The sequence below is a fragment of the Aptenodytes forsteri genome, unplaced genomic scaffold (genome assembly GCF_000699145.1).
Source record: "Aptenodytes forsteri isolate BGI_AS27 unplaced genomic scaffold, ASM69914v1 Scaffold200, whole genome shotgun sequence".
NCBI lineage: Eukaryota > Metazoa > Chordata > Aves > Sphenisciformes > Spheniscidae > Aptenodytes > Aptenodytes forsteri.
In genome coordinates this window covers 2,349,018-2,376,036 of record NW_008796187.1, presented here as the reverse complement: position 1 = coordinate 2,376,036, position 27,019 = coordinate 2,349,018, and the positions used below count along the sequence as shown (strand labels likewise).

At 38.1% G+C, this 27,019-nt stretch overlaps 1 protein-coding gene across 3 annotated transcripts in view; it reads right to left on the bottom strand.

The window, feature by feature from the left end:
- The window catches only part of WWC3 (WWC family member 3), a 68,724-nt gene extending 44,039 nt beyond the window's left edge, over nt 1-24,685 (bottom strand). For 2 of the 3 annotated variants that reach the window (XM_009287836.2, XM_009287837.2), the window contains exons 1-6: nt 24,580-24,685; nt 19,575-19,778; nt 16,357-16,433; nt 13,851-13,930; nt 7,405-7,534; nt 1,713-1,862 (exon numbers count right to left, since the gene is read on the bottom strand). In XM_009287836.2, coding sequence (XP_009286111.1) covers nt 1,713-1,862; nt 7,405-7,534; nt 13,851-13,930; nt 16,357-16,433; nt 19,575-19,778; nt 24,580-24,595 — 657 coding nt within the window. In that variant the 5' untranslated portion in view covers nt 24,596-24,685. The remainder of the gene's footprint in view (nt 1-1,712; nt 1,863-7,404; nt 7,535-13,850; nt 13,931-16,356; nt 16,434-19,574; nt 19,779-24,579) is intronic. The other variant, XM_019474263.1, reaches the window with a different exon arrangement.
- Nucleotides 24,686-27,019: the final 2,334 nt, after the last annotated feature.

Genomic DNA, 27,019 nt, shown 5'->3' with positions numbered 1-27,019 from the left:
CAAACTTTTTAGCAGGGCCTGTTGTGACAGGACAAGGGGGAATGGCTTTAAACTAAAGGGGGGTAGATTCAGACTAGATAGAAGGAAGAAATTTTTTTATGCTGAGGGTGGTGAAGCACTGGAAGAGATTGCCCAGAGAGGTGGTGGGTGCCCCATCCCTGGAAACATTCAAGGTGAGGCTGGACGGGGCTCTGAGCAACCTGATCTAGTTGAAGATGTCCCTGCTCATTGCAGGGGGTTGGACTAGATGACCTTTAGTGGTCCCTTCCAACCCAAACTATTCTATGATTCTATGAATCACATGCATCACCAGTCTGAAAAATGACATCCCAAAGGCACCATCTACCTAACACACTGAAAGAGCCTGGTGTTAGCTAAGTTTTCTTAGATGCTTTAGGAGTATATCTTCTTAAAAACACAGATTTCCTCTTCTGTAGAGGCCCTCTGGAGACATCCAACTTGGCAACTAGTCATCAGTGGAAGACGACAATAGAGGAGAAATGGGATGATAAAAACCTACAATTAAAAAGTTTTATGATTCAATAAAAATTTCTAACCAAATGTGGAGTAAAATCCAAACTATTGTACTACAGAACTACAAACAGGTTGTCTTCTTGCTTTGTTGTCAATCTCATCCACAGAAGCAAATGTTTTATTGCTCAAGAACTGCTAGGCTGCCATAGTGCAAGCCAAACTTTTATTATTTGGAATACACAATTTCATTCACACAGAACTATTTCCAAGGAATGATAATATGTTCCTCTCAAGTACTACATTTAAAGGCACATTTGAGCATAAAAGGTATGACAGACTAGATCAGAAGTTTTGTTAAGTTTTTAAGAAACATACTTTGGGACTGTAACAAATACTTCCCTTGTCTCAGACAGGAGAAAGGAACAGAGGTCTACCCTACATCTTTGAAATGCATGAAGGATGATGACAAGCATGATAAGAATCATAAAAGGTATGACAGACTAGATCAGAAGTTTTGTTATTTTTTTAAGAAACATACTTTGGGACTGTAACAAATACTTCCCTTGTCTCAGACAGGAGAAACACAGAGGTCTACCCTACATCTTTGAAATGCATGAAGGATGATGACAAGCATGATAAGAATATTTAAAAAAAGGATGATGACAAGCATGATAAGAATAGATTTAAAAAAAAAAAAACCAACCCAAAACAAACAACAACATCCATCACTACTACCAAAATACTAACATGGCACACTATCGCACAGTCAGGTCTCTACTGCAACTTCAAGCTGGCCAAAGCATTGTCTTCCTTCCTGCATCATTACAAGCATCAGTAAGTCAGAGCTGGTGACAAGAAGAGAAGAGGTCTGTGGACACCTCAGCAAGAGCTGTTACTCAGAGATGAACCTGCGATCACCAAAGTGATGACGCGAGAAGCACTCTGCCGGGCTGGCTGAGTCAGGGAGCTGATTTTACCCATCACTGACCTGCAAGCGCATTGCTACACCCCTGTGCCATGCTCAAGCAGCAGAACCACAAAGCCCACCACTCATGAGCGCTGCTCACATGCTCTGGAAACAATCAGCAAACACAACTCCCTCACCATCAATATTGCTTTGGATTTTTCATTCTGCTACAGCCAACACCTCTTAAATTAAAACAGGAAATAACGATGTATCACTATAGTACAAAAGCAGCTTATTTTCTACAGCAAACATCTCGCGTAGGAACACATACCTCTCCAGTGATGTCAGTCTGAGAACAAGCATCGCAGTGTTGCTGAGGTAAACAAGAGTCACTGAGCGAACTAGAATTGTGCTGGAGATCCTGCAGGGAATCTGTAATACAACAGCTATTCCTGAATCCATCTGTTAACTTGGCCAGGCTCTACAGGAAGAGAGATTAAAAAAAAAAAAAAAAAAAAAGATTTTTTATCTTTCTTTTATTGATACAAAAAAAAAATCTATTTAAAGATGACAGGTAGCTTGCCTATAAAGAGCTATTTAGAGAAAGTAAAATTCATCATAGTGTTACTAACATGCAGAAGCTTTGCTTTGACGTAAAACTCTCCTTTTCAAAAATGCATCTAACAGTGAACAGATTTTTTTATTATTATTATTTCTTTTAGACCTATGAATGTTTTAGCTTTTGTATGGCTTACAGTTCTTTAAATGTAACAGCTGTCAACTTTCAGGTTAGTTGATAGAGAAGACAAATGTGATTCACCTGCCCTTTTGCCATCTTCTGCACAGGTTACATTCCTTAGCCACTACTGCTATCACATCCAACTTGATGAATACTTCATATTGATTGTATTTTTATGACAGCTGATTTCACCCTTGTGCTCCCTTACCCAAGGTTCACATAGTTAGAGATATTTTACACTTTGGGTTAAGCAAGGGACATCTCTGAGATGTCCAGCCAATGACACAAACTGTGAGGGTAAAGCAGAGACCTCAAGCAGTCTGCAAGGGGAAAATAAGACAGAATCACACAAAATAATAACAAGAACTTGTCTGACAATAAGAACTTGGTTGACAGGCTCTTATAATTCCTTTAAAAAAAAGATAAAATTGTTAATATTGATTTTATTTTCTGACTGTGCTTTCTCTACTTTTCAAAAATTAGAGATAATGTAGTGTTAGTAACAAAGCCATGGTGCAGGCTTTCATTTATGACTAAGACCCTGAGCATTCTGCATCAAAAGAACATTAAAAAAAAAATTGATTCTGCCCCCTCACCAGAAGACAAAGGACAATCAAATGATGTGAAAAGAATTTATCAGAAATTTGAAGAACTGTATCAATTTATAAATCATAACATATTCATGGAATCATAAAATCATTTAGGCTGGAAAAGACCTTTAAGATCATCAAGTCCAACCATTAACCCAGCACTGCCAAGTCAACCATTCAAACCATTTGGTTCTAAAAATAAACATAAAAACTCTCAAAACTGCTTATTCCAGTGTCTGAACTACAGAATCGGAGACGAATCCGAAGCACTGCAATGGGAAAAGGCTGGCCCTCAGGAATCTCAGTGGCTCTGACAACAGGTGATTTGCAACAAGCCCCAGTTATTGTGCATATCCAATTACCAGGAGATTTCTCAGTCTTCAGAGTGCGGTTTAAAACGGCTGAGACAGCAACGCTGCCTTTTCTTAAAACAAATTCAACTAATGGAGTCAAGAAGATGAACCTGTGTAAGAGCAACTGGTTGCTGCTCACAGAATGACAAGACCACCTTGAAGATGAAGGCATCCAGATTCAGAGCCTAGGAAGCATCCACAGGAATTGCAGCAGGCCTGAAACTAGCCAGAAAAAGCAGCTTTTTCTGGTGGCCTCCATTTCCATCATACATAGTCTGTCCCTTCGTTCCCATTATATATTGGTCCCTCCCTCACGCCTGTCCCCACTAGAGATGAAAAAGAGGGAAAATACCCAGTCTGGTGCAGGACAAAGGAACAGGTGGGCTTCCTAGACACAAGAATTGGGGGCCTCTGCTCCTCCCTCCCACCCCCCTGAACACACACACACTTTGTCTTCTTCCTACCGGGGAAAGGCAAAGAGAGATGTAGGTACCTAGTATGCCCTTCTTAGTGTGAAGGACAAACAAAATAGTTTCTTCTCCGTCCTGAGAAAGCAAAATTCAATTTCAAGTTACGTTGCTGAGAAGTCCCTAGCTAGTGTCTCTTTATCCTCCAGACTTGCTGCAAAATGAACTGCTCTGCAACGTGGCAAAAAAAAAAACCAGTGTCTTCCACTTTATGAAAACTGAAAATTGCAGAGTCCCATCCAATGCTCTTCAAAACTCACTGGAAATCATCCAGTCCTGTCAGTCTCCTGCTGTATGGCAGATCAAGATGGATCCCTAATGGGTTTATGACATGGAAATAATAATTTCAAATCATAGCTACACAAACATCAAACATCTAACTTGTCCTCTTCCCAGTAAAGCTGAGCCAGTGACATGAACAAAAACTGAGCATACAGAAAGCCTGAGGTTTCTCCCAAATAAACTATGTCCCATCTGGCACCTTTGGCTAATGTATTATGTTACGGGCATACATAACACCAAAGGTCCTGATGCCAGAACTTAAATCTAAACTTCTTCCCATATTTCAGCTACTTCACACACTCCTGCTGTGCTCCTGACGCCCTCCAGCATCTCCCTAGCAGGTAATGAAGGGCTGCTTGGCTGCTGGCCAGGCTTCCTATCCGGGCACAGTTGCTGAACCCTGGATACCACTTAAAAATTACACAGCATTTGGCAGGTGGCAATCACCAAGTAGCATCACCTTAACTTACATCTACGTGCATAGGTGACTATGCTCTAGGATAAGCATATATGCTTTGAGTCCTTCTAGCTGGATGAGTGAAAGGACAGCCTCCAGCAATCATGGAAAATTACAGCCTGAGTTAGCATACTTTTAGATAGAAACAATTTACATAAACTGCTAGGAATAATATCCTCCCACAGGAGGATATTCTGTGGCAATCCCACAGAAACTGCCAGACCAGCCTATCGTATGGAGGTGAAGTTCTAGGCACACCAGCCCAAACCTACCCAAAAGAGAGAAATGAGCACTGTCATTTCATCATTGCTCTGTTGCTATCCGATTTGGGAGCCCTCTGCCACATACAATTTCAGTGCAGTTCCTATCTAACCTATTTAGCCTATTTAACTGGTAAAGGAAAGAAAGGAAAAGAAAAAAGAAAGAAAAAAACCACCAAAAAACCAAACTCCGATGCTTCCTAAAGATAAAGGACAATATTTTAAAAGCATATGCACATACTGGAACAGAAACAAAAGTATGAAAGGGATCAGGGTGGGGAGAGACACACACGCTGCTTACAGGAATCTAGCCACACACCTTGATTGCTCAATCTTATATAAAAAGTTAGCCCACTTTTTTGGAGCAGTGACACTGCATGTTTGGCTTTATTTCTAACCACAGCACCCAATTTAAATCTGACCACCCTCTCCTTCCCTTGTCAGCCTTCTCTCCCACACAACTCAATCCAATTATCATATTTCTATGACAGCTACAATTTTCCAAGCACCTACACACGACTGAGTCACTTCTACTATGTTTAGTTCTGTTGCTTACACTGGCCAGATTTAAATTAAGAAATAGCAAGAAATTGTCTGTTTCCTTTCTCTGAAACAAATCCCCAGCTGTTTACCCAGTACTTCGAACTCCTCTATAAACAGCTTTCAAAACAAAGTTTTTCATAAGAAAGCTTGCCTTACCAACAATAGGTTTAAAATGTAGCATTTTCAAGGACAAATCAATTTCAAAATTGATAGGAAATTAAAAATAAAATTCTGAACTCATTAGGAAGATACTTAAAATAGACTTGCACTTGTTTGACAAAGCTATATAAATCCATAACAGTAATCTTTAACTAATTATAAAAAGGCAAAGCACAGAAATGTTTGGTGACAACAAAAATAACTTAGGTTTTTTTGGGTCAAAATTTAAAAAAAAATATCAGGCAGAAAGCTGGATATTTTTGCAGAGCACAATAAATTGGCAGAAATACACAATTTTTACAACTGTAGATCTTGTAAACTATGGCATTTAATCCCTTATTACAATTGCAACAAAACATGCAGAACTGTTTTGCATGCTAGGCCTGTGTGGAACAAGTATTTTCTAGATTCTCCTGGACTGCATGTCTATTATTGGATGCTATCACAACAGATTGTCATTAATTACAAAAATGATACCTCCTACACTGGTATTTCCTGCATGTCATGTAGACCCATGGAGAAGGATGGCAACACTTTTCATTTTTGCTTCTGTCTTGTACAACCTCTACGTTCTGGTGCTGCCAGCATTGCCCAATCCTTGATGCTAAGCTTGATTCTAGACTTCTAAATACCGTGTTGAGGGAGTTAAAGAAACTGCAAGTGCACTTAAAGTTGTTTTAACAGTTATGATTTTCAAGGCATCTCAATGTTTACAGCGGGAGTCAAAAAAAGGCCAGTAGTTAAGCTGCTCCAAGATCTCACACACAAGTCTTTAAATTACCAGTTAGTCCTAAAACATGTCAAAACAAGGCCAGTAGTTAAGCTGCTCCAAGATCTCACACACAAGTCTTTAAATTACCAGTTAGTTTCCTAAAACATGCGTCACTGCATCCATGAAGAACTGCCTTTCTAATCATTTCTTGCTAGCCAGGCATGTGGAAGACTGAGAATCACTTTAGAACTTGGCCAACACAAAATATCAAATATGTCAAAAGTTGCCAAGGCAGAAACTTTTCATAGTGACTTAAGTGTTCTGTCTACTTGAACAAGGATTTGTGGTCCATCAGCTGACCTTTGGGTAATGCTTTAGAGACTGAATAATTGTATGACTATAGAAATTCATTCTATGTACCCATATCATTTAACAATTAAAAAAAAAATACCAGCAAAACACTGCTGCAGAGAAAACTGAAAGAAAATGTTTGAATGGCAACACTAATTTAGTATGGTCCCAAAAATTTAGGTAATAAAGATGCTTTCTTCCATATAGCAGTTTGAAGACTAGGTGAAGAGAATTGTTCTTGTCACCCCTCTATATCTGCAGCATATTTGGACAAGTCTATACTAAAGTCCCTGTGGTGGCAGAAGCTCGTCACTCTTTGATCAAGCTCCCATCATGTTAATAACGCAAACAGCAACTGAGAGATCAGACCAGGATGCAGAATCTGTTCAAAAGTTAGATCACTACTCAGGCATGTATCTCCCCTCAATCCTCATGCTCTGATTCATAAAATAATCTAAAGCTTGCATGATGCTTTCTGTATACATTCTATTTAATCATACTCTTTGAGGGTTTTGTGAGAACATTTGAAATTAATGTGTGTCTTGATATGGGTACTTAAGAGGAGAGTTTGGGGCAAAAATAGGAGAACTGCCAAACTGTGGCATGGTGACACAGAGATGCAGTTTTGTGAAATGCTTATAAAAGGAAAAACATGGTAGACAAACTGGTAAACATTTTAGCACATGAATTCTCAGTCCTACTTCATTATAGGTAATACAAGACGACATTAAACAAAATGAAAACCAAATACTGTAAAACTTAAAAATTTTTTTTTTTTTTAAATGCAGCATAATTACTCCATAGCAGTCTTTGATATAGTCAGCAGCAATGGAAAACTATATTCAATAAAGACATTGATCTAAATGTAAGGATAGTACATTATGTAAGACAAAAATATGAAATACATATGAAGTCTTATGTTCACAGCATAGACAATGTCTACTTACCTATTTCGAGCTGCCTGCTATTGGCAATTATCAAACAGAAAAATCTGTTTAGGCCATCCCACTTCCTCATTTAAATTTGGTAACCCCAATGCAATCACAAACAAGAAAATACAGGTAGGTTATTACTTTTTAGCAGCTCTTTGTTCAGTAGCATATTTTTTACCTGCATAAGGTCCTGCCTTTCTTTTTCACCTGTGCATATAGCTTTCTTTATGGTTCGAAGCTCACTCATTATAGCCTGTGCTTCATCCAGTCTATAATTGGTATGAGCACTTGACATCTTACGGTCAATCCTGTTGAAAAGATTAAGACATATTCAGGAATTTTCACATAATTAGAAAGAGCACAGATGTTTTAAGACCTCTAGTTTATTCACGTACCACTTTATTTCCAGGAAAAAAATGATACTCTACTTGGAATTAATGCAGCGCTCAGTGCCTAGTACACTTTAAAGACAAAAGCAATGCAATTATCTACCCAGGTTCTGCAGAATCAACAAATTTCCTGTTTTTAATGTCCTAATGCAGAGCTTGCTCACAGGCAAGGTCTGTGGGCTATTTCATGCAACAACAATAAAATCAACCTAAAACTAACCTACATGGTAATAACTCAAAAGATAAAGATATTTGCAGTCTAGCTGTCACATTTCCCATGCAGCACTACACACTGCAACATCTCTTTCAGGACTTCTATCTGATTTTGTTTTAGAAGTTTCCAAGAAAGGCATTTCATTTTCTTGGGAAGAAATTTTTAATTCCTAAAATTTTATTGCAAATGCTTTCCTGCCATTATGGGCATCTTTGAGTATCTTTTCTAGAAGACATCATCGTCCCGCGCTAAGGAACATCACATGGGATCATCCCAGAAGATTTCAAATGCAAACTCAGCAAGGAGCAAGAGCACTACCTACTACATCACGCTGAAGTACTACTAACGTTTCCATCTTGACATAAAAATCTCTCATCTTCTCTGAAGTGGGACATCCACCGTCTGAGTTTTCAACTTTTTTTCCAACAGCTCACAATAGTAATGCACAACAGATCAGGACACAGAAGCCTAGTCCAGTGTGTCATCTTGATAATTTGCTTTGATTTATAGATAAAGAACAAGACCAGAGACTCTGCAGAACTTACTAGAAGAACCATTTGGTCCTGGATTTATAACAAATGGCTATGGGATTTTAACAGGCTACCCACAGGAATTAGCAAAAATTGTGTTAAATTCTTATTAAAATATGAAAACCTCAATCTTCCTGTTAATCTAGCATAGAAAGTGTGTATATAGAAAAAAGGTGGTATTTGTAATGGTCTCTACACCAATGCTAAGAATGAACATCTCCAGGAGAAGGTGTCTCTGGTTAATAGAACTAAAGATAAAACATACATCAGTCGTTACATAGGACATCAGTTTATAAAAAGATGTATTAAGAGAGGGTATGCTATACACATATGACAAGACTACTCAAACTCTATTTAAAATATTGAGAATACCTAAAAGTTTCAAGAAAGGTTTTATATTAAGCTAAGAGCGTCAACAACACTCACTCAGCATGTTCTGCCAGTTAAACAAAATCAGTGAAGTTCCACTTGCAGCAGATTACTTGCTTTAAAATTAAAATATTAAAATGAAAAATCAAAAGGCTTGAATGAAAATCCCATGGTTTTATTGTGCAGCTCACAATATTTAGGAAAAAAACCACAGGTTGGGTTTCTACAGTTTTGGTTTGTTTGGTTTTTTTCTGACAGTTCCTGCTTTTGGACAACACAAAATAAGTCTGAACCTCAGCTTTCTACTTAAACAACTTTTCCCCATGTTGCATAAGAAAATACATAAGCCTTTATGATTTTTGGTTCGAGAACCAGAAAGGACTTAAATGTCATGTGGATTAAAGTTGGGGGTTTTTGTTTGGTTGGTTTTGTTTTCCTTTTAAGATGTTTACTTGAGCCTTCACTAATTTTTAGCTTAAATCCTGAAAAGATTAGATAAAACCATGGTAAAACAACTAATCCAATTCACTAAAAGTTTCATGAAAAAGATAACATGTGGTTTTATCTGAAGGTTACATTAATGTTAAGAACGTAGATTCCACCCAAATATTAGACCAGAAAATGCCTCCCTACACAACTGCTCATTATACTGTTTGCCAGGTCCAAGGTGGCATTTCAGGAAAAGGAAATTATTTAATTTCTACCAGATTTTTGTCCAGTTACCCACATATTTGTGTTCCTGGACGTCACTTTGGAGCCCAACTTATGAATTGATATTTGTTTAAGGAAAGAATCAGAAAAGTTTCTACTGCCAGAAATATTTGAGCTTACATCAGTATTGCTGTCAACCCAAACTGACTTAAGCATCTTACAAAATTACTAGCTATTTATTGTGTTAGGGGTTTTTTTTTTCCCTCCTTTCATAAAGCCCTAGTTTTGAAAGCCACAAAGTTAACAGGAATCTTCCATTTTATTAATGGAAAATGGCATGATACAAATACAGATTAGACCTTTGTATGAGTAGAAAGAACATTCAACTAATACCCAAAACTATGAATAAAGTATACATTTTCTGAGGAAGATGTTTCCAGGATATACAGACTACTAATACACTTGCAACAGTTTCAGTCCTATAAGGCAGTTTCCATGTTCCTCTATTTTCCTCCACGCGCTTTCAAATACGCAAGACTCCCCCCCCCCCCCGAAGCCCAGATCTGTAGTTGAGTTAAAATCTAATTTTAAAGCTTTTGTCAGGTCTCATATCCTCTAAGCTAGTATGTAGCTACAAATTGTTTAGTCAGTCCTAATTCCCCATCTCTCCCAACTTCTCTCAGCATTCCCTCTGCTCTCACAGCCAACTGGCCGAGTTTTCATTTCCTTTGTTGCTAAACGCCTTCTTCCTCCAAAATTCCTGCCGTTGAGCAGAAGGGTCACTGAAAACACAGGGGAGGAGGAACTGCTCCTCGCTCTCTCATTCCCTGCTGCCTGCCAGGTCAGAGGAAGGGATTCGTTCCAGGAAAGGCTCATCTTTAACCCTGTAACTCTGGACTGCGACAGGATCAGCCGCACCTCGGGGTAAAGGCGCCTGTGGAGGCTGAGGAACACCATCGCGCAGGGTGGGATCTTTGCAGGCTTTAAACAGTGAGCTCTAGAAAGTCTCCAGTGGGCAAAGGCAGACTGGGATGTCCAAAGGCTTATCACAACACTGTCAAATTTGGATGAAACTGTAGAAAATACAGCCCTAACAAAAAACTGCAGCACTACAAAATTTGAAATTCTGACTGTATTGGAGTTGTAGAGCTATTAAAAAACCACTCAATCCTCTCTCTCCCCCCACAAAACCCCACTTTTCTCTAGTTGTTTTGTGGTTTGGGGTTTTTTTTTTATTCTCCTCAAAGATGGCTAAGCCATTTTACTAAAATTAAAAAGAACAGAAAACAAAACACAGTCCAAGGCAGACACTGTACGTGGAAAATGTCAATGCAAGAGATTTGCATTTAACAAAGGCATCTGAATCAGACAGCAACATAAAACGCTGGAAATACTGAGCAACCTAACCACCCTCACCATAAAATTTGTCTCTTCTCTGACAGCTATACCCAGCAGAGGTTGCACAGGGAGTCGCACGGCAGCAGGTTCTGATACCTGCTCATAATGCCATTCCGGTCAGACTTTCAAAGCAAACATTCAGCCAGATGTAAAGCCCAAAGTGTGACAGCTCCTAATATTGCTCTTGGCTTGTACTTGAAATAAAGCGAAGAACATGGCTTTAAAACAGCTGAACAGGATGCATGCCATTCTAGTTTGGCAGTTACTTGAAGATTTGACCTAGCACAAGAAGGAAAAAAATTATGCAGACCAAAAATTTAGAAAAGGTAACAAACAGGGGAAATGTCTGAGATGTAAAACTTAAAAAGATGAGGGGAGGGGGGGGGGGGGGGGGGGGGGGGGGGGGAGGGATCCCAGAATTTTTGTTTTAAAGAAGGAGCAATTAGTTTCTTTTCAGACAGTACACTTACTTTGTGGATATGCAAAAAGTAAAATACTTCCACTTTGGCACTTGACTTGAGTGACCTGTTTCTCCCAACAAATACAAGGAGTAGGGGACAGATCACCCAGGGACAACCTAGAGCACCGTTAGCCTTTTAGCCTGATTTGTCTGCTTACTACATGAGGAGGCTAGAGAAACTTCTCTCTTCAGTTGTTAGACAGTGCAAGTACTGTCCAAATTGGCTCACTTCACACCAGAAGCAAAATACTCAAAAGAAAGCACATATGTTATCAGAAAAGCAATCAAAAAAATCACTTAAAAACACAAAACAAAAACAAACCCACAAGCCTCTGGTTCACAAGCAAAGAAGTCACTGCAGAGAGCAGAGCTCAGCAAGGCAGAAACACCGACAGAAATTCACTGCAATCCTGGATAACGCACGGGCAAAACGTTCTCCCCAGCTTCAGCAAGCAACAACAAACGCCACCCAGTGCACCAACGGGACAGAGAGTGACTGTAGCAACAGCAGCAATGAGCAGCACCGCAGCACTGAGTTGTCATGCTTGAACTTTTAAACTAGATGATTAGAGTGACCACTGACTAATCACATGCTGCTTTAAAATAATTCCTCTCTTGAATGTCTCTTCTATACCCCCATCCTGGAGTATGGGCACCTTCACTTGGGCTAAAATCCAAGACTAACATTTGTATTCTTAATCATGCACAGACTTTACTTTTCAAAAAGTTGCACTACTTTGCTGGACTATCTTAAATGAATTATGTTAATTAAAACAATCTTGAGTTTCAAATGGCCTTCAAATACTTTCATCATCCTAGTCAAGTGGTTAGTCCTTTTACAAAACAATTGAACCTATACCCTTAAAATAACCCCAATAAGCAGGAGAAGGAAAACAAATAAAGTAGAAAGGCAAGGCAATTCTTACTCACTTAAAGAAAATATGATTAAGAATCTTAAGATAAAATTGCTTTTGTTCTGTTACTGCTTACGTATCTAGGCCACCAGCCTAAAACATTGGCTGTACTTAAAGTATTACTTAAAATATTTGCTGTTTCAATATATTGAGTGCTTTATTTTACTAATTTTCAGTCAATACCATACATTAACAATTCCCCTACCTGTAAATGCTTCGTGTAGTCAATAAAAATATGTTTATGCCTGAAAACGATTACATTATATCTGCCAACGAAGGATTTTGCTTGAACAAGTTTTCTTCTCTGAAGCTTTTAAAATGCATTATAAAACAAAAGAACCTTGTAAGCTTAAAAAAAACCAAACCCAAAACCAAAAACCAAAATGAAGTGCATGGGCTACTCCCTCTCCTTTAAAAGTAAAATCTGAGTATCTCCCTTTATATCATTTTGTTAACATAATACCAATCAAAACCAAAGTTGGAAAATAAGTGACCTAATTGCTCTGGGATCCCTGGAACTTTGCCAGGATTCCTGAAGCAGAAGTGTGCGCCCATGCTTTGTAGCACCAACGCAATAAATCCAAAGCTTCAAAATATTTCCACAGATACTGTACTTATGCTGCAAAACGCATTAGACATGCAACAGTTCCAACATTTTCAGGAAGCGCCTGCATTAGGCAGTTCGTTCACATGCATGCTGGAAAAATGGCCAAGATTTCTAAATGCATGGCCGCATGTCCAAGGCAAATCCAAGAGCTGTTCAACGTATGGTCTAGCTTCTGGCCTTGTTGAACAGATCTGGAAGTCGCGATAACCTGTGTTCACCTGCCACCTTTTCCATGGCCTGGCAACCTCTCTCCCTATCCTACTGGGCATCCTGCATATGTGCTACGTGTGTAGGTGACTAAGCAGCGCACAGATGGAAGTCACTCAGTTCCCATCTGATGGCCTGCAGGAAGAGTGGCAGGGAGAGGGTCACCACAACAGTTCACAACCTTTGCCACCACTGAGCACAAAGGAAACTGAGCACAGGCTGCCTAATAGCCCTGGGAGCAGTGGCAAATTGCCCCGAGCTACCTTTCCTCACAGGGAGGAGACAAGGAGTCACATCTACACGCACTCATTCTGCACACACGCAACAAAATCCAAGGTCTCACAGACCATCAGATTTACAGTGCACACACAAATCATCTATACTGTGCAAGATGAGACAGCCTGACCACCAGGTAAAAGGAAGCAGCAGTACTGTGGTGTACAGCCTCGCCTCCCTCCCAGGAGAAGTACTGTGCCCAGCCAGAAAGCCTCGGTACTGTTCACAGGAAAACTACTCCACTGCATGGTGCTTCTGGCTACGCTCCAAGTGGTAGGTATCTCCAGAAATGTTTGGAAAATATTTTAAAAAAAAAAAATCTAATTCCACCTCAACAACATTTTCAGGAAGAGTTAAAGAACAGGGCCTATAAAACTTTTTGCATGTGGATCTATGAAATCACCATTCCAATCAATTCTGTCCCACCCTTCTTCCATCATTTCACACTGTTCTCACCACGCACCACTATCATAGCAGAAACTCTGAAGCAAAGCAATTAAAAGGTTTCTGCCTTGGTTTTTTTTTGGCAACAGTTTTCTAAGAAATCTATTCCAAGGTGAATAAAGTAAAGAGAAAAAAAAAATATCATCCCACAAACTCTTAACTTACTCTTGCAGAGTTTCCACTCCTTTTTCCTTATATTGCAGCTCCTGTTTCATCTGTGCCAATTCTCGTTTTAGCCTAGAAAGCTGAATATAACAAAATAATTTAAAGTAATAATATGTAACAAACTTTTGTAATAAAAATAATCGTTTTTCAAATACAAAATCTTAAGTTACTTTAAAAAATTGGAAGTGATAATCTAAGTTCTCTTTTTTTGCCTTAAAATTTGCATTAAAATAACAGAAGAGTTTCTGAAATATCATAAGACCCAATCAAACAGCAGTCACAACATTCAGCTTTCAAAGTACCAATTTCCTCATCTATTCTATTAGTTTTCTATCTCCAATAGCTTATGCTAAGAGCTAGCGAGTTTCAATCCATATGATTTTTCTTCTCCCCTTGTAGCAGACAGACACCTCTCAACTGTCTTCAACTCTTTAGTCAACTTAAAAAAAGACTGAACATTCAGTGCTGTTAATTTTTCAATCTGGGAAAACAAAATCACTGGCAACAGAACTGGCCTCTCTCCCAGAAAAGGCAGCATGATTTTCTACAGTTATTTTCATATTGTCCTGCCCTCTCAATCCCCCTGTCAATTACCTTGATCAAACTAGCGAGCATATATCAAAAGTGACAAAGCAGCAATGTCTCCATAAACATATTTTTGTGCTCTTATGAAAAGTTACCTGAGTAGGTTAGGCACACCTTAGAAGAGCGCTATCAGCACCAAGAATGATCTGCAAAGAAATAGCTTCTTGCCCTCCAAAGCTGATAGATACCTGAGGGCAACGGCGGGAGGAAGGTTCAAGGGACTACAGACAAATGGGGGGAATGGAGGTGTTTCAGTGTGTGGTGGTGAGGCGTAAGACTGAACTGAGAGTCCAAAGAGGGGCAGGTATGGAAGAATAAAGCTCTCTTCTCAAGCTATCAAACTTGGTACTTTTTCTAAAATTTACCCAGAGAGCTCTTGATTTTCACATGTACGTCAATAAATGACAAATAAAATAAATGACAAAACTATTACTAAAAAAGAGTAAAAGAAAATGCCTACATATCCAGGCATAGATTAATTTTTTCAGCTCTACTCCAAGAGTAAGGGGCTTCACAGTGGTTCCGGGGATGCAAACCAGGACTGCCAGAGTCGTGCCATCCTGCATGGCCCTCCCTTCCCCATGTGTTCTTGCCCTTTCCTCAAAACTCATCACAGCAGCCCCCAAAAAACTCCTATACCCTCACGAACTCTTTCAACACTCACCAAAAGTAAAAATGAAAAAACGCATCATGTACAAAAACACTTTATAGTGCATATTTTATTCTATTACCTGTAACAACTCAATGCCTATGCACATGTTCAGTTGAACAGGTTATCCTATGCACTTAGGAGATCATTTTGTTTTAAGATGCAGGAACAGAGAAAAATAGTCATATAAGTGAAGACTTTGTTTATTTTCTTTAAATATTATTTAAATAAATAAGGCTTATTTTCTTGTTTAGAATATGCTGACATTTAGAGTATGTAAAACAAGCAAACACTAGTCAGCATGTAGTAAACATATACAAATAGAATAAATGCCTTTGAAGGGTGGTGAACGGGATTTATTTTCAGAGGCACTCATGTGAAAAGTGGCCACTACAACAAAAATGGAACGCTATCCTGCAAAGATAAGTATTTTTTATTTATTTTGTGAGCTGAGTGCCTGGCATGCTAAATCCCATTTTATCCATTAATAAAAAGAAACATACAATTTAGAACTAGGTTCTAGAGCTTAATATTATAAACTGCTTTTTATAATTGTTTATGACTGCTGTATCAATTTGCTTGAAACCAATGTGCAGACTTTAACTCTTTGCTAAAGCAGTGTGGGAGAAATTCAAAAAGTCAACTACGCTTCCTTCAGCAAAGACAGTAACAAAAGAATAATTCTAGTTTTTTAAAAAAAAAAAAAAAAAAAAGGGAGCATTTTTATTACAGAACTGCCTAACGCTGTCAGAATGCTTGAACTCCCCTCATAGAGGAACTCTGGCCAAATCAGCTAAAAAGTTCTATTTGGCCAACGTGTCTACTGAATTGTGAACAGATTTCCAAATAAATGGCTAAATCTAGAGTTCAATGACATCCATGGAAACCCACCGAAAATGGGTAAATGGGAAAATATGAAGACAGTGGGTTTGAACTGCACTTAATCAAGAGAGAATTTGGCTGCAGAGTATTTACTACTTGTGGCAGTTCACACAGAGAAAGCAATTTCTGAAAGCCTGGCTGAATTTGTCTCTGACATCCGTGACAAAAATCTTTACGCTTGTAACACGGAAAAAAGCATTACTTTGCAAGTCACTCATAATATAGACTCGTTTTAACAGAACAATAGGTCAGAATAGAAAAGCATTTTTTAATAGTTCCAAAAATGCATGCAACACCCAGTGTAAATGCAAGGTAAAAGAAAACCACATAGTCCCCCTCCCTTCTCCATGCCTAATTCATAGTTTTACAAAATGAAAAAAGACTACTCACTCTGTCACGACGGCTGGCTATTTCTGCTTTAATCTGGTATGGGTCATACTTGGTATTAGTTGAAAATCCAGAGAATGCTAAACAGATGGAAAACAGTATTTTACTTTTTTTTTTTCTTCTTTAATACACTTGTTAAGATGTGGCACTATTTAATAGACCATTGCATTCATTCTTTGTGTTACAAGTCACTAAGTTTTAAAATAATCCTCTGTGCTAAAGTACAACTGAAGAATTATCTTTGGCCTGTCTGAATTTTTTTTGTCCTGAACAACAACAAAAATTGTATATAGCAGCACTGCATGCGTATTGCCTAAAAGCAACTAGTTTCCACGACAGGATGGTGACATTTACTGATGCAAGCCATTTCTGTAACATTAACAATTGCTAACTGCTTCCTAGGTATGTTGACATAAAGAGTATGATAGGGACTAAAGTAACAAAACTAATGTCAGAACAAAATTCAATCAGCTACGGAGAGAAGTTGCCTCCTAAAGCAACAGTGTAGGGGACCAACACACAGATCAACCTCCGGCAAGCGAGCTCTTAACACAGCCTATCTAGAGTCAGGCAATGATTTCAAGCTGTGGCATTACAACCTAAAGCCTAGACAGATGAAGTAAAGGTCCTAGAGGATAGGCTGAGTAAAACCATGATTTATTGAGTGAGCCATTCACAGCAACACTGGTCCACTGAAAAATGCCTGGTATGCGAGCGGATGGGGTTGTGCTGTTAGACCCACCATCCTTTTGTAGAGCTGAAGGCTGCTGCTTTGAAACCCATATCCGTGTCTACGTTTCGCTGAGCCTTTCGACTCTCAAAAGAATACTGCAACGCCAAGGTCATGTCAAGCGTGCAGGAACTTGCCAAAATGAGTAGTCATGCCTGGACTAATTCTCTAAATCCAGGATTTTCTATGGATTTTTTTTTTTTTTTTTTTTTAAACAGTGCTGATCACAACTGAGTCACAAAACTGCTGCATGGGCACCTCCCTGCCAACCCACAACCGCTGAGCTCACACCACCTCCCACTCATGAGCACACAACACTGAGTCAATGGCAGCACCCACAAGCAAAGCGGAGGAAAACAGTTTGTGAGCTTTCAGTTCTTTTAATGCAACACATTGAAACAAGTGGTGGTGGAGGCAGGAACATTCACAGTATAAGCACCCAACTTTGGCCATCTAATTGCACTTGAATTAGGAGCCTAAGATTTCTGTACAATAAATGGAGAAGCAAGCATCCCAGAGTGGAGTGGAGAAGTCAAATTAAGAAAAACAAGTGGAGAAGCCTTGAGGAATCTTGAGTTGACAGCATGATTAATCCCCTAAGGGATTTTTTTTTTTTTTTTTTAAATATATCATTGGAGTAATCAGCCCATCCCATTTTCTCAAAACAGATGCATATGACCTTAAACCAGCATAAAATATATTGATACATCTGTAGAAAATTAAAATATTTTTTCACCTCAAAAGAAGTTTTTATTTAAATGACTTTACAGTATCTCATTATCAATTCCACAGATATACCTACAAAAAAACCTATCAGAAGATCGAGAAACATGAAAGTCAATTGACATAGCATTTGCATTCATGCTACAGACGACCTCCAATTTTGTCACTTTCAGTCATATTTTGTTGCTGTTTTAAGCAACGTGTTTTTCCAAGAGCTTTAAAAGTATGAAAAACAGGTTATATTTTTCTAGTATACAACCATCTTCAACAGAAGTTTCTTTCTGTATTCACACCTGAAGTAATTCAACAAAATATCCCACAGAACTATTGCAAATTTTCAAAAACCAAAACAAGCTCCTAACAGAACTATTGCAAATTTTCAAAAACCAAAACCCAAGCTCCTAGAAAAGTACTGTAACAAATGTATATTTAGATTTTATAATTAAAAAAAAATACTGATGAGACTATCTTTTACCCTATTCCAAGTCTTTAAACAGTAAACACACTTTAAACAAAAATTTCTTTTTTAAAATTTCTTTCTTAAGGAAAAAAAAAATTAATCTTTCTTAATAATTCTTAAGAAACTTGAACATAACAGGGAGAAATAAGACTAGTCACAACTGTTCAGTTATGTCACAAACTAAATCACAGAATACATATATTTAAAACTAAACAAAAAGATGAGATAATCCCAGTTCAACAGTAAAAGAACACTTGGTCAAGACCATCTGGGACACCTCAGCCCTAGAAAACATCTTTTATTCAGGATTTTGGCATACATATGAATTACCTTGGATTAATAAATACCACTGGATCAGTAGCTAAACACTTCTATCCAGATGCCTGCTTTAAGCCCCCTCCACAGTAAGGTTTCTTGAACACCTTCAGAAAGGGCTAAGCAGAGCTTCCCATGCTTATCAAGTACTTGGCATTTACCAGCAAATCCTGCAGTTAAAAAATGGCTATAATTTTGGCTGCTTTTCAGCGGCCACTGAAAAGCCACCAGTGCAGTGAAACTCCACTACGTTTCCACGTGGCTGGTGGGTATATCCATTTGATACACTTTGAACTAGACTGTTTTGACTCTTCAGCAAAGACACCTTTTCCTGTTGCACCAGCCAACAGCCATGACAGTGGTGCAACAACTTCAGATTTCAGAAAAAGTGTATCATCTACTCCAAGCTACCAGAGACATCTGAAGAATGAAAAGGGCAGGAAATCAAGGCTCTACGACCCACACCACCAGCATTAGGATCAGAGGCTGGCATTGAAGAACGAGGTGCACTAATGAAACACCACTTCCGACTTCGTGGTCAGAGGTACTCTTGACCACAACACCTTGTCCCTCACTCTTTATAAACCAAATAAACCGAGCACAGATCCGCAGAAGGCTTCCCCTAAGCTGACTGTTCACCCCCATGTCAAGGGTGGAATAATCTATGAATTTAGGAGTGCAAGTAAGTGGCTGGTCAAACAACATTCAGTCTTGTCTTTGCTGCTTTGCATGAAGTATCACTACAGCTGGCTCCGAGATGGCTAGAGATGCTACCTGGGATATATCCCTGTTTAATGTTAAAAAGGCATATTCTAATAGACCTAACAGGAAATGGAAGTCCCTGAATAGCAGAGTCAAAGGATAGTGCCTCACTTCTGTAGTCAGGATCTTCATACAGAGGAGAACCGGGTGACGGAAACACTTCACACTATTTCTTACACCCTGTGTTGTGAGAGGCAGGTGGGTAAATCAAGGAAAGACTAGTAAACTCACAGCTGGCATAAGAACGGCTGTCATCCTCACACATTTTGTGCAATTGTTGATATTCTTCTTGGGCTAGTTCAAAACGCTGCTGCTTTATTTGGTAAATCTCTTTCTTGGCATTGAGTGCCTCCTGGGCAACTATTAAGTATTCCTTTAGCATGCGTTCCTGCTCCCTTCTCCATTGCTCCCTGGGGTCCTCAATTTGTGTGAGCTCTAAGGAGAAAAGCATAAAAAAAAAAATTTGTAAGACACTTTATCCCACAAAGTACAAATTATTTTGTTAAGGTCTGTTCTCAACTAGCACACCTAACACTACAGCACTCGAAATCAGTCCAGCCTGGATGAGAAGAAGGAAGGATGCAGAGTGGAAGAACAGGAAAAGCCTTTTCAAATATAAAAGGCATTTAAATTTGATTCTTTTCTTTACAAACTAGAGCAAACCCAGAGAAAATAGTGTTTTGGCTCTAACCTTCCCTCGTAGCCAACTTGAAAATTCTGAGAACTACCTAAAAACCCAGAACCATGTAGGAGAGTGAAAGGTATCTCAATGCTTAACCCATAACTCTATAAATGGTTGGAACAACCTTAAGATACTATATACAGCTTCACAACTATAACATCCTGAAAGGTCAGTGACTACAAATGTGTAATTAAGAAGAATAAGTTCATTCAACAGAAAAGTTAGCATTTTAATCTCAAATCCATAAAAGCATTTAAATTGCTGCTTCTTTTGTCTTAAGAAACAGCACTCTCATGCTTCCCCTTTCCAGGGTTTAGAACAGTTCATATTCAATCACAAATCAAAAATAGGTTTCCAGTGCAAAATCTTTCCCATATATAATGATTTTCAAAGTTATTACCGTACAGCAATGTCTTTGCAGTTGCAAAGACACGTGAGGAGGACACAGGCATTAAAATCCTAAAAAATTATTGGTTCATTTGTTTTCTTTTTGTGGTGATGCTCAAGCTAGCAAATATGTTTTACATGAAGATGTCCATGTAAAGTCTCGTGTTTAAGTGAATGTTAATTTCTGATGATTGAGGCTCTACTGGTAAGAAGTTGCTGCAGATGCAGTATCAGCGTTCAAAGTAGTGGCAGAACCCGCAGCACAGTCAGGAGGTAAGCACCTCGTCATTTTTTCCAAACTCTTTCTCACAAGAGATGAAAGCCAGTTATGTTTTGTATTAATCTTGTGTACATAATTCAGTATATTGGTGTCAGTGATGAAATAAGAAACTATGAAAGATTGAGCTCAACACATTAAGAACTCTAATGGCGTCAAGGTCATGCTAGCAGCTCTACCATTTGAGAGCCATCTGAAAAATACATAAACAAAAACACGAAGCTCATCTATGAACAGTACTTCCAACAGATTTGTATATTAGGTTCCTAATAACCTTTTCTCTCAACAGCTGTAACTTTTCTCTCTCCACAACTCCTCACATTGCAACAGTATAAAGATCGTGCCTATAGTTCCGCAATTTCTCCCCACAGCCCAGGGACCCTTGATCCCCAGCAGCACCTTCTGGCTCCAGTGCCCCCAAACTACCTCTGCAGCCCAGGACAGGATGTGCTGTGGCTTGTTCCAGTCTCCATAAATCCTTCTCTGCATGGAGGGCAAGCAGAAGAAAACAGAGTTCACGCTGCAGCCCATCCTTTACTGAGGGCATGATAATTTGCAATGCTCTCTCATCTGTCCCTAAGTATTCCTGAAACCTGTGTAAATTTAATATTCCTAAACCTGCTAATCCCCTATGGAAACTATGCAGAAATTAATAAATATTTACGAGACAGAAAAGCTGGATCCTAGTAAGTGTCTCTTTTTTAATGGGAAATTAATAGTTCTAATCTCAATAAACAGCCAAGGCTAAAATGTTACATTGTATCACACATTAAGCTTCTGAGGTCCTATACTACAGGGCACTGCATCTCTTATCAAATTATTTCAGAAGCCATCTCAAAAGCTAGCAGCATTCTTCTGAGGCAGAAAACTTCTTCAGTGCAGTAGTGACATTCTCTTCTGTTTTATACAGTACTGAGGCTTCACTTTGCCCTGGATTTCTACACCAGTTTGCCATGTAACAACAAAACTAAAGCTACATTGTATGATAAAATCCATTTCCTTCATTTCTTTATAACCAATTTAAAAAAAAAAAATTACTACAGTAATTCAAGAACAACCTCAGACAAATGCAGAGAATATATTATTCCCTCACTGGGGAATGCCCAACTGGTTAAAGGAGACTTCAAAGGCTCCCAAGACTCTGAGGAGGAGGGAAAGGAATTCTGCGGTTGGCAGCCGCCAAGGTTTTTAAGCAATGGTTGGACAAGTGCCAAGAGCAGCTTAGTAAGGGTGTCAACAAAGCACTGAATTTGCAGAACAAGATGGAGATCAGGGTTGGAAGCACCATTGAGATTTACAGAAGATTCCTCTGTTCCTGGGGTTTTTCAATATAAATGGAAAGTTATTGCCTAGAAATCTTTTTATTACTTTCTGGGTAAACAAACATAGCAAGAGGCTTGGAAAAATCAGATCTATTACTGTTTTCTTTTAAAAGGTGGAAGGGCAAAATGCTTGAGACAGTGCACAAAGCGCGAGAGGTCCCTGGTAAGCATAACTTTAGAAGACTCTCTTTGAATTATCCCTTGCATTTTCTCACAGTATTTCTTGAAACCAAAGCACTTCTGTTTTGTCAATTAACACAGAACTCCAGTGCTGTATAAAGCATTTAACCCAGTCAGCCACAAAAGGCAGTCTGAATGTTTTCACGTGGAAGTTGCCGTTCCAAGTATTTTAGACATAGTTCAGAATACAATTTAAGGGACTCATTTCAGGAAAGTATTTCTTCAGTTCCTACAGCATCTCTGCCACTTGCCTGACACCATCTCATGACGCACACGATTGTCTACTCATTAGTTCTCACTTCTACAAAGGAGGTTAATGCAGTCTTGATTGGTACCTTTGTTGTCCACGGTTTGAAACTGGACCGAGTATCCTACTAATTTTTGAATAATGATTATCCAGCTATAATATCAACTCTGTCTTCCCTCTGAATATAAATCTTGCTTGTATACGCAAGCACTGTATTAGCCTAAGGGTGACAAACCCATTTTGCTGTGACGGTTGAATTACCATTTAGGATAATATCTGTGGGCTGCAAGTAATTAGTTATCATGAAAGAGACAAATTTTGCAACCTTGTTAATTGCAGAATGAATCCTTTCACTCAGTTCAGCACTGGCCCTATGAAGTTTCTAGCCTTCTGTTCATATATTACCTTTTTAATTCCTAATATGATTAGCTTTACTTTCCCAGACCCATTTACATTAATCTCTTTCTGTGTCTTCCCATTGAGCATTTGGGAATTCAATTTCTCTCTGCAAAGATTCTCTTCTGCAGTTTTTGCTCTCAATTGCACAGAAAAAAATGCAAGCCAGATCTGACATGCCTACAACGATTAATATCCTTTCCGTAAGTTCAAACTTGATGCCTGTGGTAAAGCAGCTAATAACAAAGTCTGAAAAGCAAAAGGAAGTGATCTCTTTTGCATGCGATGGTGATTGTTATTCCTATCAAAGATGCCTATCGATAGGATGCTTTAGTAGCTTTTTTAGTCACAGCATTGCAATAGGAGTTTATGTTATCTATAGGGACTCCTAAAGCCTTTTACAAAGTTCAAGAAAAAAGTTCAAGAAGAGTTGCCAATATCCTCGTTGGTATTTTTTTTAATATGTGCATTCACGCACATGTACATCTGTTGGTGCAAGTGCATTCCATTACTGTACTCCGATGTAAACTTCACTTCTTATTAAACTTCAATATTAACTAAAGTTAACGTGACAGTTTAAACAGCAATCATTAAGCCACTACTTCTTTTAAACAGAGTTATTGTAAGAATTACCTAACAGTCTGTATTTATTGCCGTTCAATTGTCTCGGCTATCTATCCTTGTGATCAGTGCATTAACAGCTCTTTAAAGGTTATTATTTAATTTGTGATCTTTGTTAATTTCACAACAAGTAAGTGCCTGTGTGGGTCAAACAATATCATGGGAACATTTGTTATTCTATTGGGTTTTTTTTTAAATAAGAAATTGTGAAACCACAATACACAAGTAATTCCAATGATGGCAGGAAGCCAAAAAACTATTTCTACACTTCTATTTTTTAATTGACTGGATTTCAAGTAGATAGTATTGAGGTTGTTTTTGCAGATTATACTGTTTACCATTGCTGTGATAGCCCATATAACTACTTTCTTCTTTTCTCCCTCCGTGCCAACTGCCAATTCCCACAATATTGAAAGCATTCACTCATTGGTGATAAGAAGCTTAATGATAGCAGCACAACAGTAACAGCAGCAGTAGTACAAAGCTGTAAAGACAAGACATTTTTTTAAAAGTAGAACTGGCAAACGTGCCAGACAGTGGCAATACAAAGCTCAGCAATAGCCCAAAAGGGAAAATGTTGGAAATTTCTCCCTCTTAGTTTCCAAAAGGGACATCTGTTGTCTTTTTGAGAGCATTTTGTACTGTATTAAAGCATAAAGCATACATTGCTTAAGAGAGGATGAGATTATTGTATTTCATAGTGCTTCTAAGTAAAAATCAGCACATTTCTCTCAGAATGTATTTTGTTTTTCAATATAGAGGAGTGAACTATGAACGACTGGAAAAATACGAAATACAGGAGTAGAGCACAAAAATCTTCTTAATTGACATATGACAAAAAGCAACAACAAAATTACTGATACTCCACAGTACGACAAAGGAAAACAAAATAGTCTTATACACTATAAGTCAATCATAGGTTGTAAAATTCTTTACAAATGGAAGAGGGATTGTGCCCCTATTTGAAAGATGAGAAAACAGATACTGCAAGTATACTGCAAATGTACTTGCATACATCTTCTCACTGTAGCATGAGGTGCATAAATGGTATCAGAAACAAAGTTAATGCCATCAGTTAACATCAGCTTGCTAGGATTCCTAAACATAATCATACATCTACTCACGATTTATGTGGTCCATATAATAAACTCCAATCTGTTGATCGTAAACAGTTTCCCATCCTAAAGGGAGCTCATCACCGACACAGTCAGCAAATGTCAATGGCTTTGTAATCCTGTAAAAAATAAAAATAACACAAATAAATACAAAAGGTGCAGAGTTTACAGTGCAATGAATGTTATTACACGTTTTGAAGATACTTCCATCATTTGATCACAAACTAGTTATGCTGCTTAGGAATGTGTTAATAATCACAAACATACAGTTTCAAAATAAAATTTCATTTAAATATGCTGACAGATACTCCCTGAACAGGTAAGACAAGCTTCTCCCTTCAAGTTTCTATGTTTAACAGTTTAATCACAATGGCATGCAGTCCTGCCAGTTTTTCTCCCATATTGCAAAGAACACAAACGTGAAGTTGGAGTTCACCACTGCTAAAAATTACTAGATGCTTTATAGGCTTTAACTTCTTTAAGGTGTCAAAGCAGTATAATTGTTTGTCCTTAAAAAATGAAATAAAATTTAAGAAAGCACTATACGATAGATTTCTCCTCAATTATACATTTCCAACTATTAATGATATTCTCCTGGTGCAGACCCATCCAAATTACTTCCTCTCCCTCAAAAAGAAGAGAGACAAACAAATGTCTCTAAAGAATTCTGAAGCCATTAGAGCAGAAATAGTAACTAATAAGTAACAGCATTACTATCTAGCAGCTTAAAATATCACACCCGTTGCTAGGCAAACTCTTGATAGACCAGTGGGCAATAGAAAACCAAAACAGCAATTTCAGCATTGACAGGAACGTTGAAAATACTGGGTTACAAATTCTACAGAAAGACTCTAAACCAACGTTGTTCTAGAACATCAAGGTATATAAAAAATCTAGGAAGAACAAATGATGCAAATAAAAAAATCCTTAACATTCAGTTGAATCATGTCTATTTCCCAAATCATCATTTTAATCATTACTTAACCCCTAAGATAATGTTTTCTTCTAAAAGGTGCCATAAAATTCCTTTACAGAAAAGCTATTAATATAGTATATATTCAATTATATATGGGATATAGATCCAACACCTTCAACGTTTATTTGTTGAGGCATTTCTACTACTTAGAATGATGACAGCTTTGCAAAGATTAAATACATGCATTAATTTAGGGACTGACTTAAGTTCAGCATAACCTATAGCACAATACTGTTTGGCGTAAAATGGAAATTCTGTTCTTATGTTATAATACCCAGTTAAGGTTTCCTGGCACTAGATTTGGACTATGCCTACAAATACACTGCAGAACAGAGAGATCATTGGGACTGGTAATTGCACTTCATCTGGTAACACCTGCATAAAAAAATAACTTTGTCTGACCTAAAACGTCTGTCTTTGAACTAGAAGTCCTTCCCACCCCAAAACAAAACCAACCAGAAGAATCCAATGGTGAAGACTTCAAGCGATGGAAATACTACCACGGCTACATTCTAGTTATTCCAATGGTCCTGTAAGCACACCGTTCAACCACTAACAAAAAGCACATAACTTCGCACCCAGCAAACAGAAAAACTGCATTTACCTGCCTCCTAAAACTATCTTAGTATTCTTGAGATTAAAGTGTTTGAAATTAACTGTAGTAGGAAAAAAAAAAAATCCTCAGTAGCTTAAATGTAATGTTTGAACAGCTCTGTACAACAGTACAAAGATCAAGTTATTTAGGGATTCTCAAACATGTATAAACAATTTAATAAGATGAAGATGTACCTAAACTTGTGCACCACTATTTAAAGTAAAAATTTTCCATTTCTGACAAATATGTCATTTACATCATGTAATCATGCAAATCCAAAGCTGCTGTATTCAAAAGAGAAAATGTTACTACGGACTGGCATATGCATTCTTTCAGTAATTCATCTAGCAGTCAGGCAGACCAAATATATTGCCAAAATACTTCTGATCTCCCTGGAATTCAGTCAAAAATATAACGTGCAGCATTTTTTCTTAAACTCTCACGGTTTTGTTCTGAAGACATCATGTTTACAATTTCTCAGAGTAGTCTAGACATCGGCTCCTAAATTACCACACTATAGACAAGATTTTCTTTGGAATGAGTTATGAGACATGCTTGCCTGTTATATAAACGCACCCTCACCCTTTATTCGTAAATAAAACCTGCAAACGATACTCTAACCTTTCACACTACAAGAACTTTAATTCAATGCTCTCCGTGATCCCACCAGGGCTCAGACTTCCAGGACAAGGACAACGCTCACTTTCTGGAAAAGGGAGACTGAAGAAAGCCAATGCATCTGGTCTAACCGGTTTTCATTCCAATGTTATAAAGCATGCATGAACAGTTTAATTGACAATTTTGAAGGAAACCTTGTAAGAAAAAGAACACATAAAAAGCTGTCTTCCAGATATTCAGACCATTATTAACTTGATGTT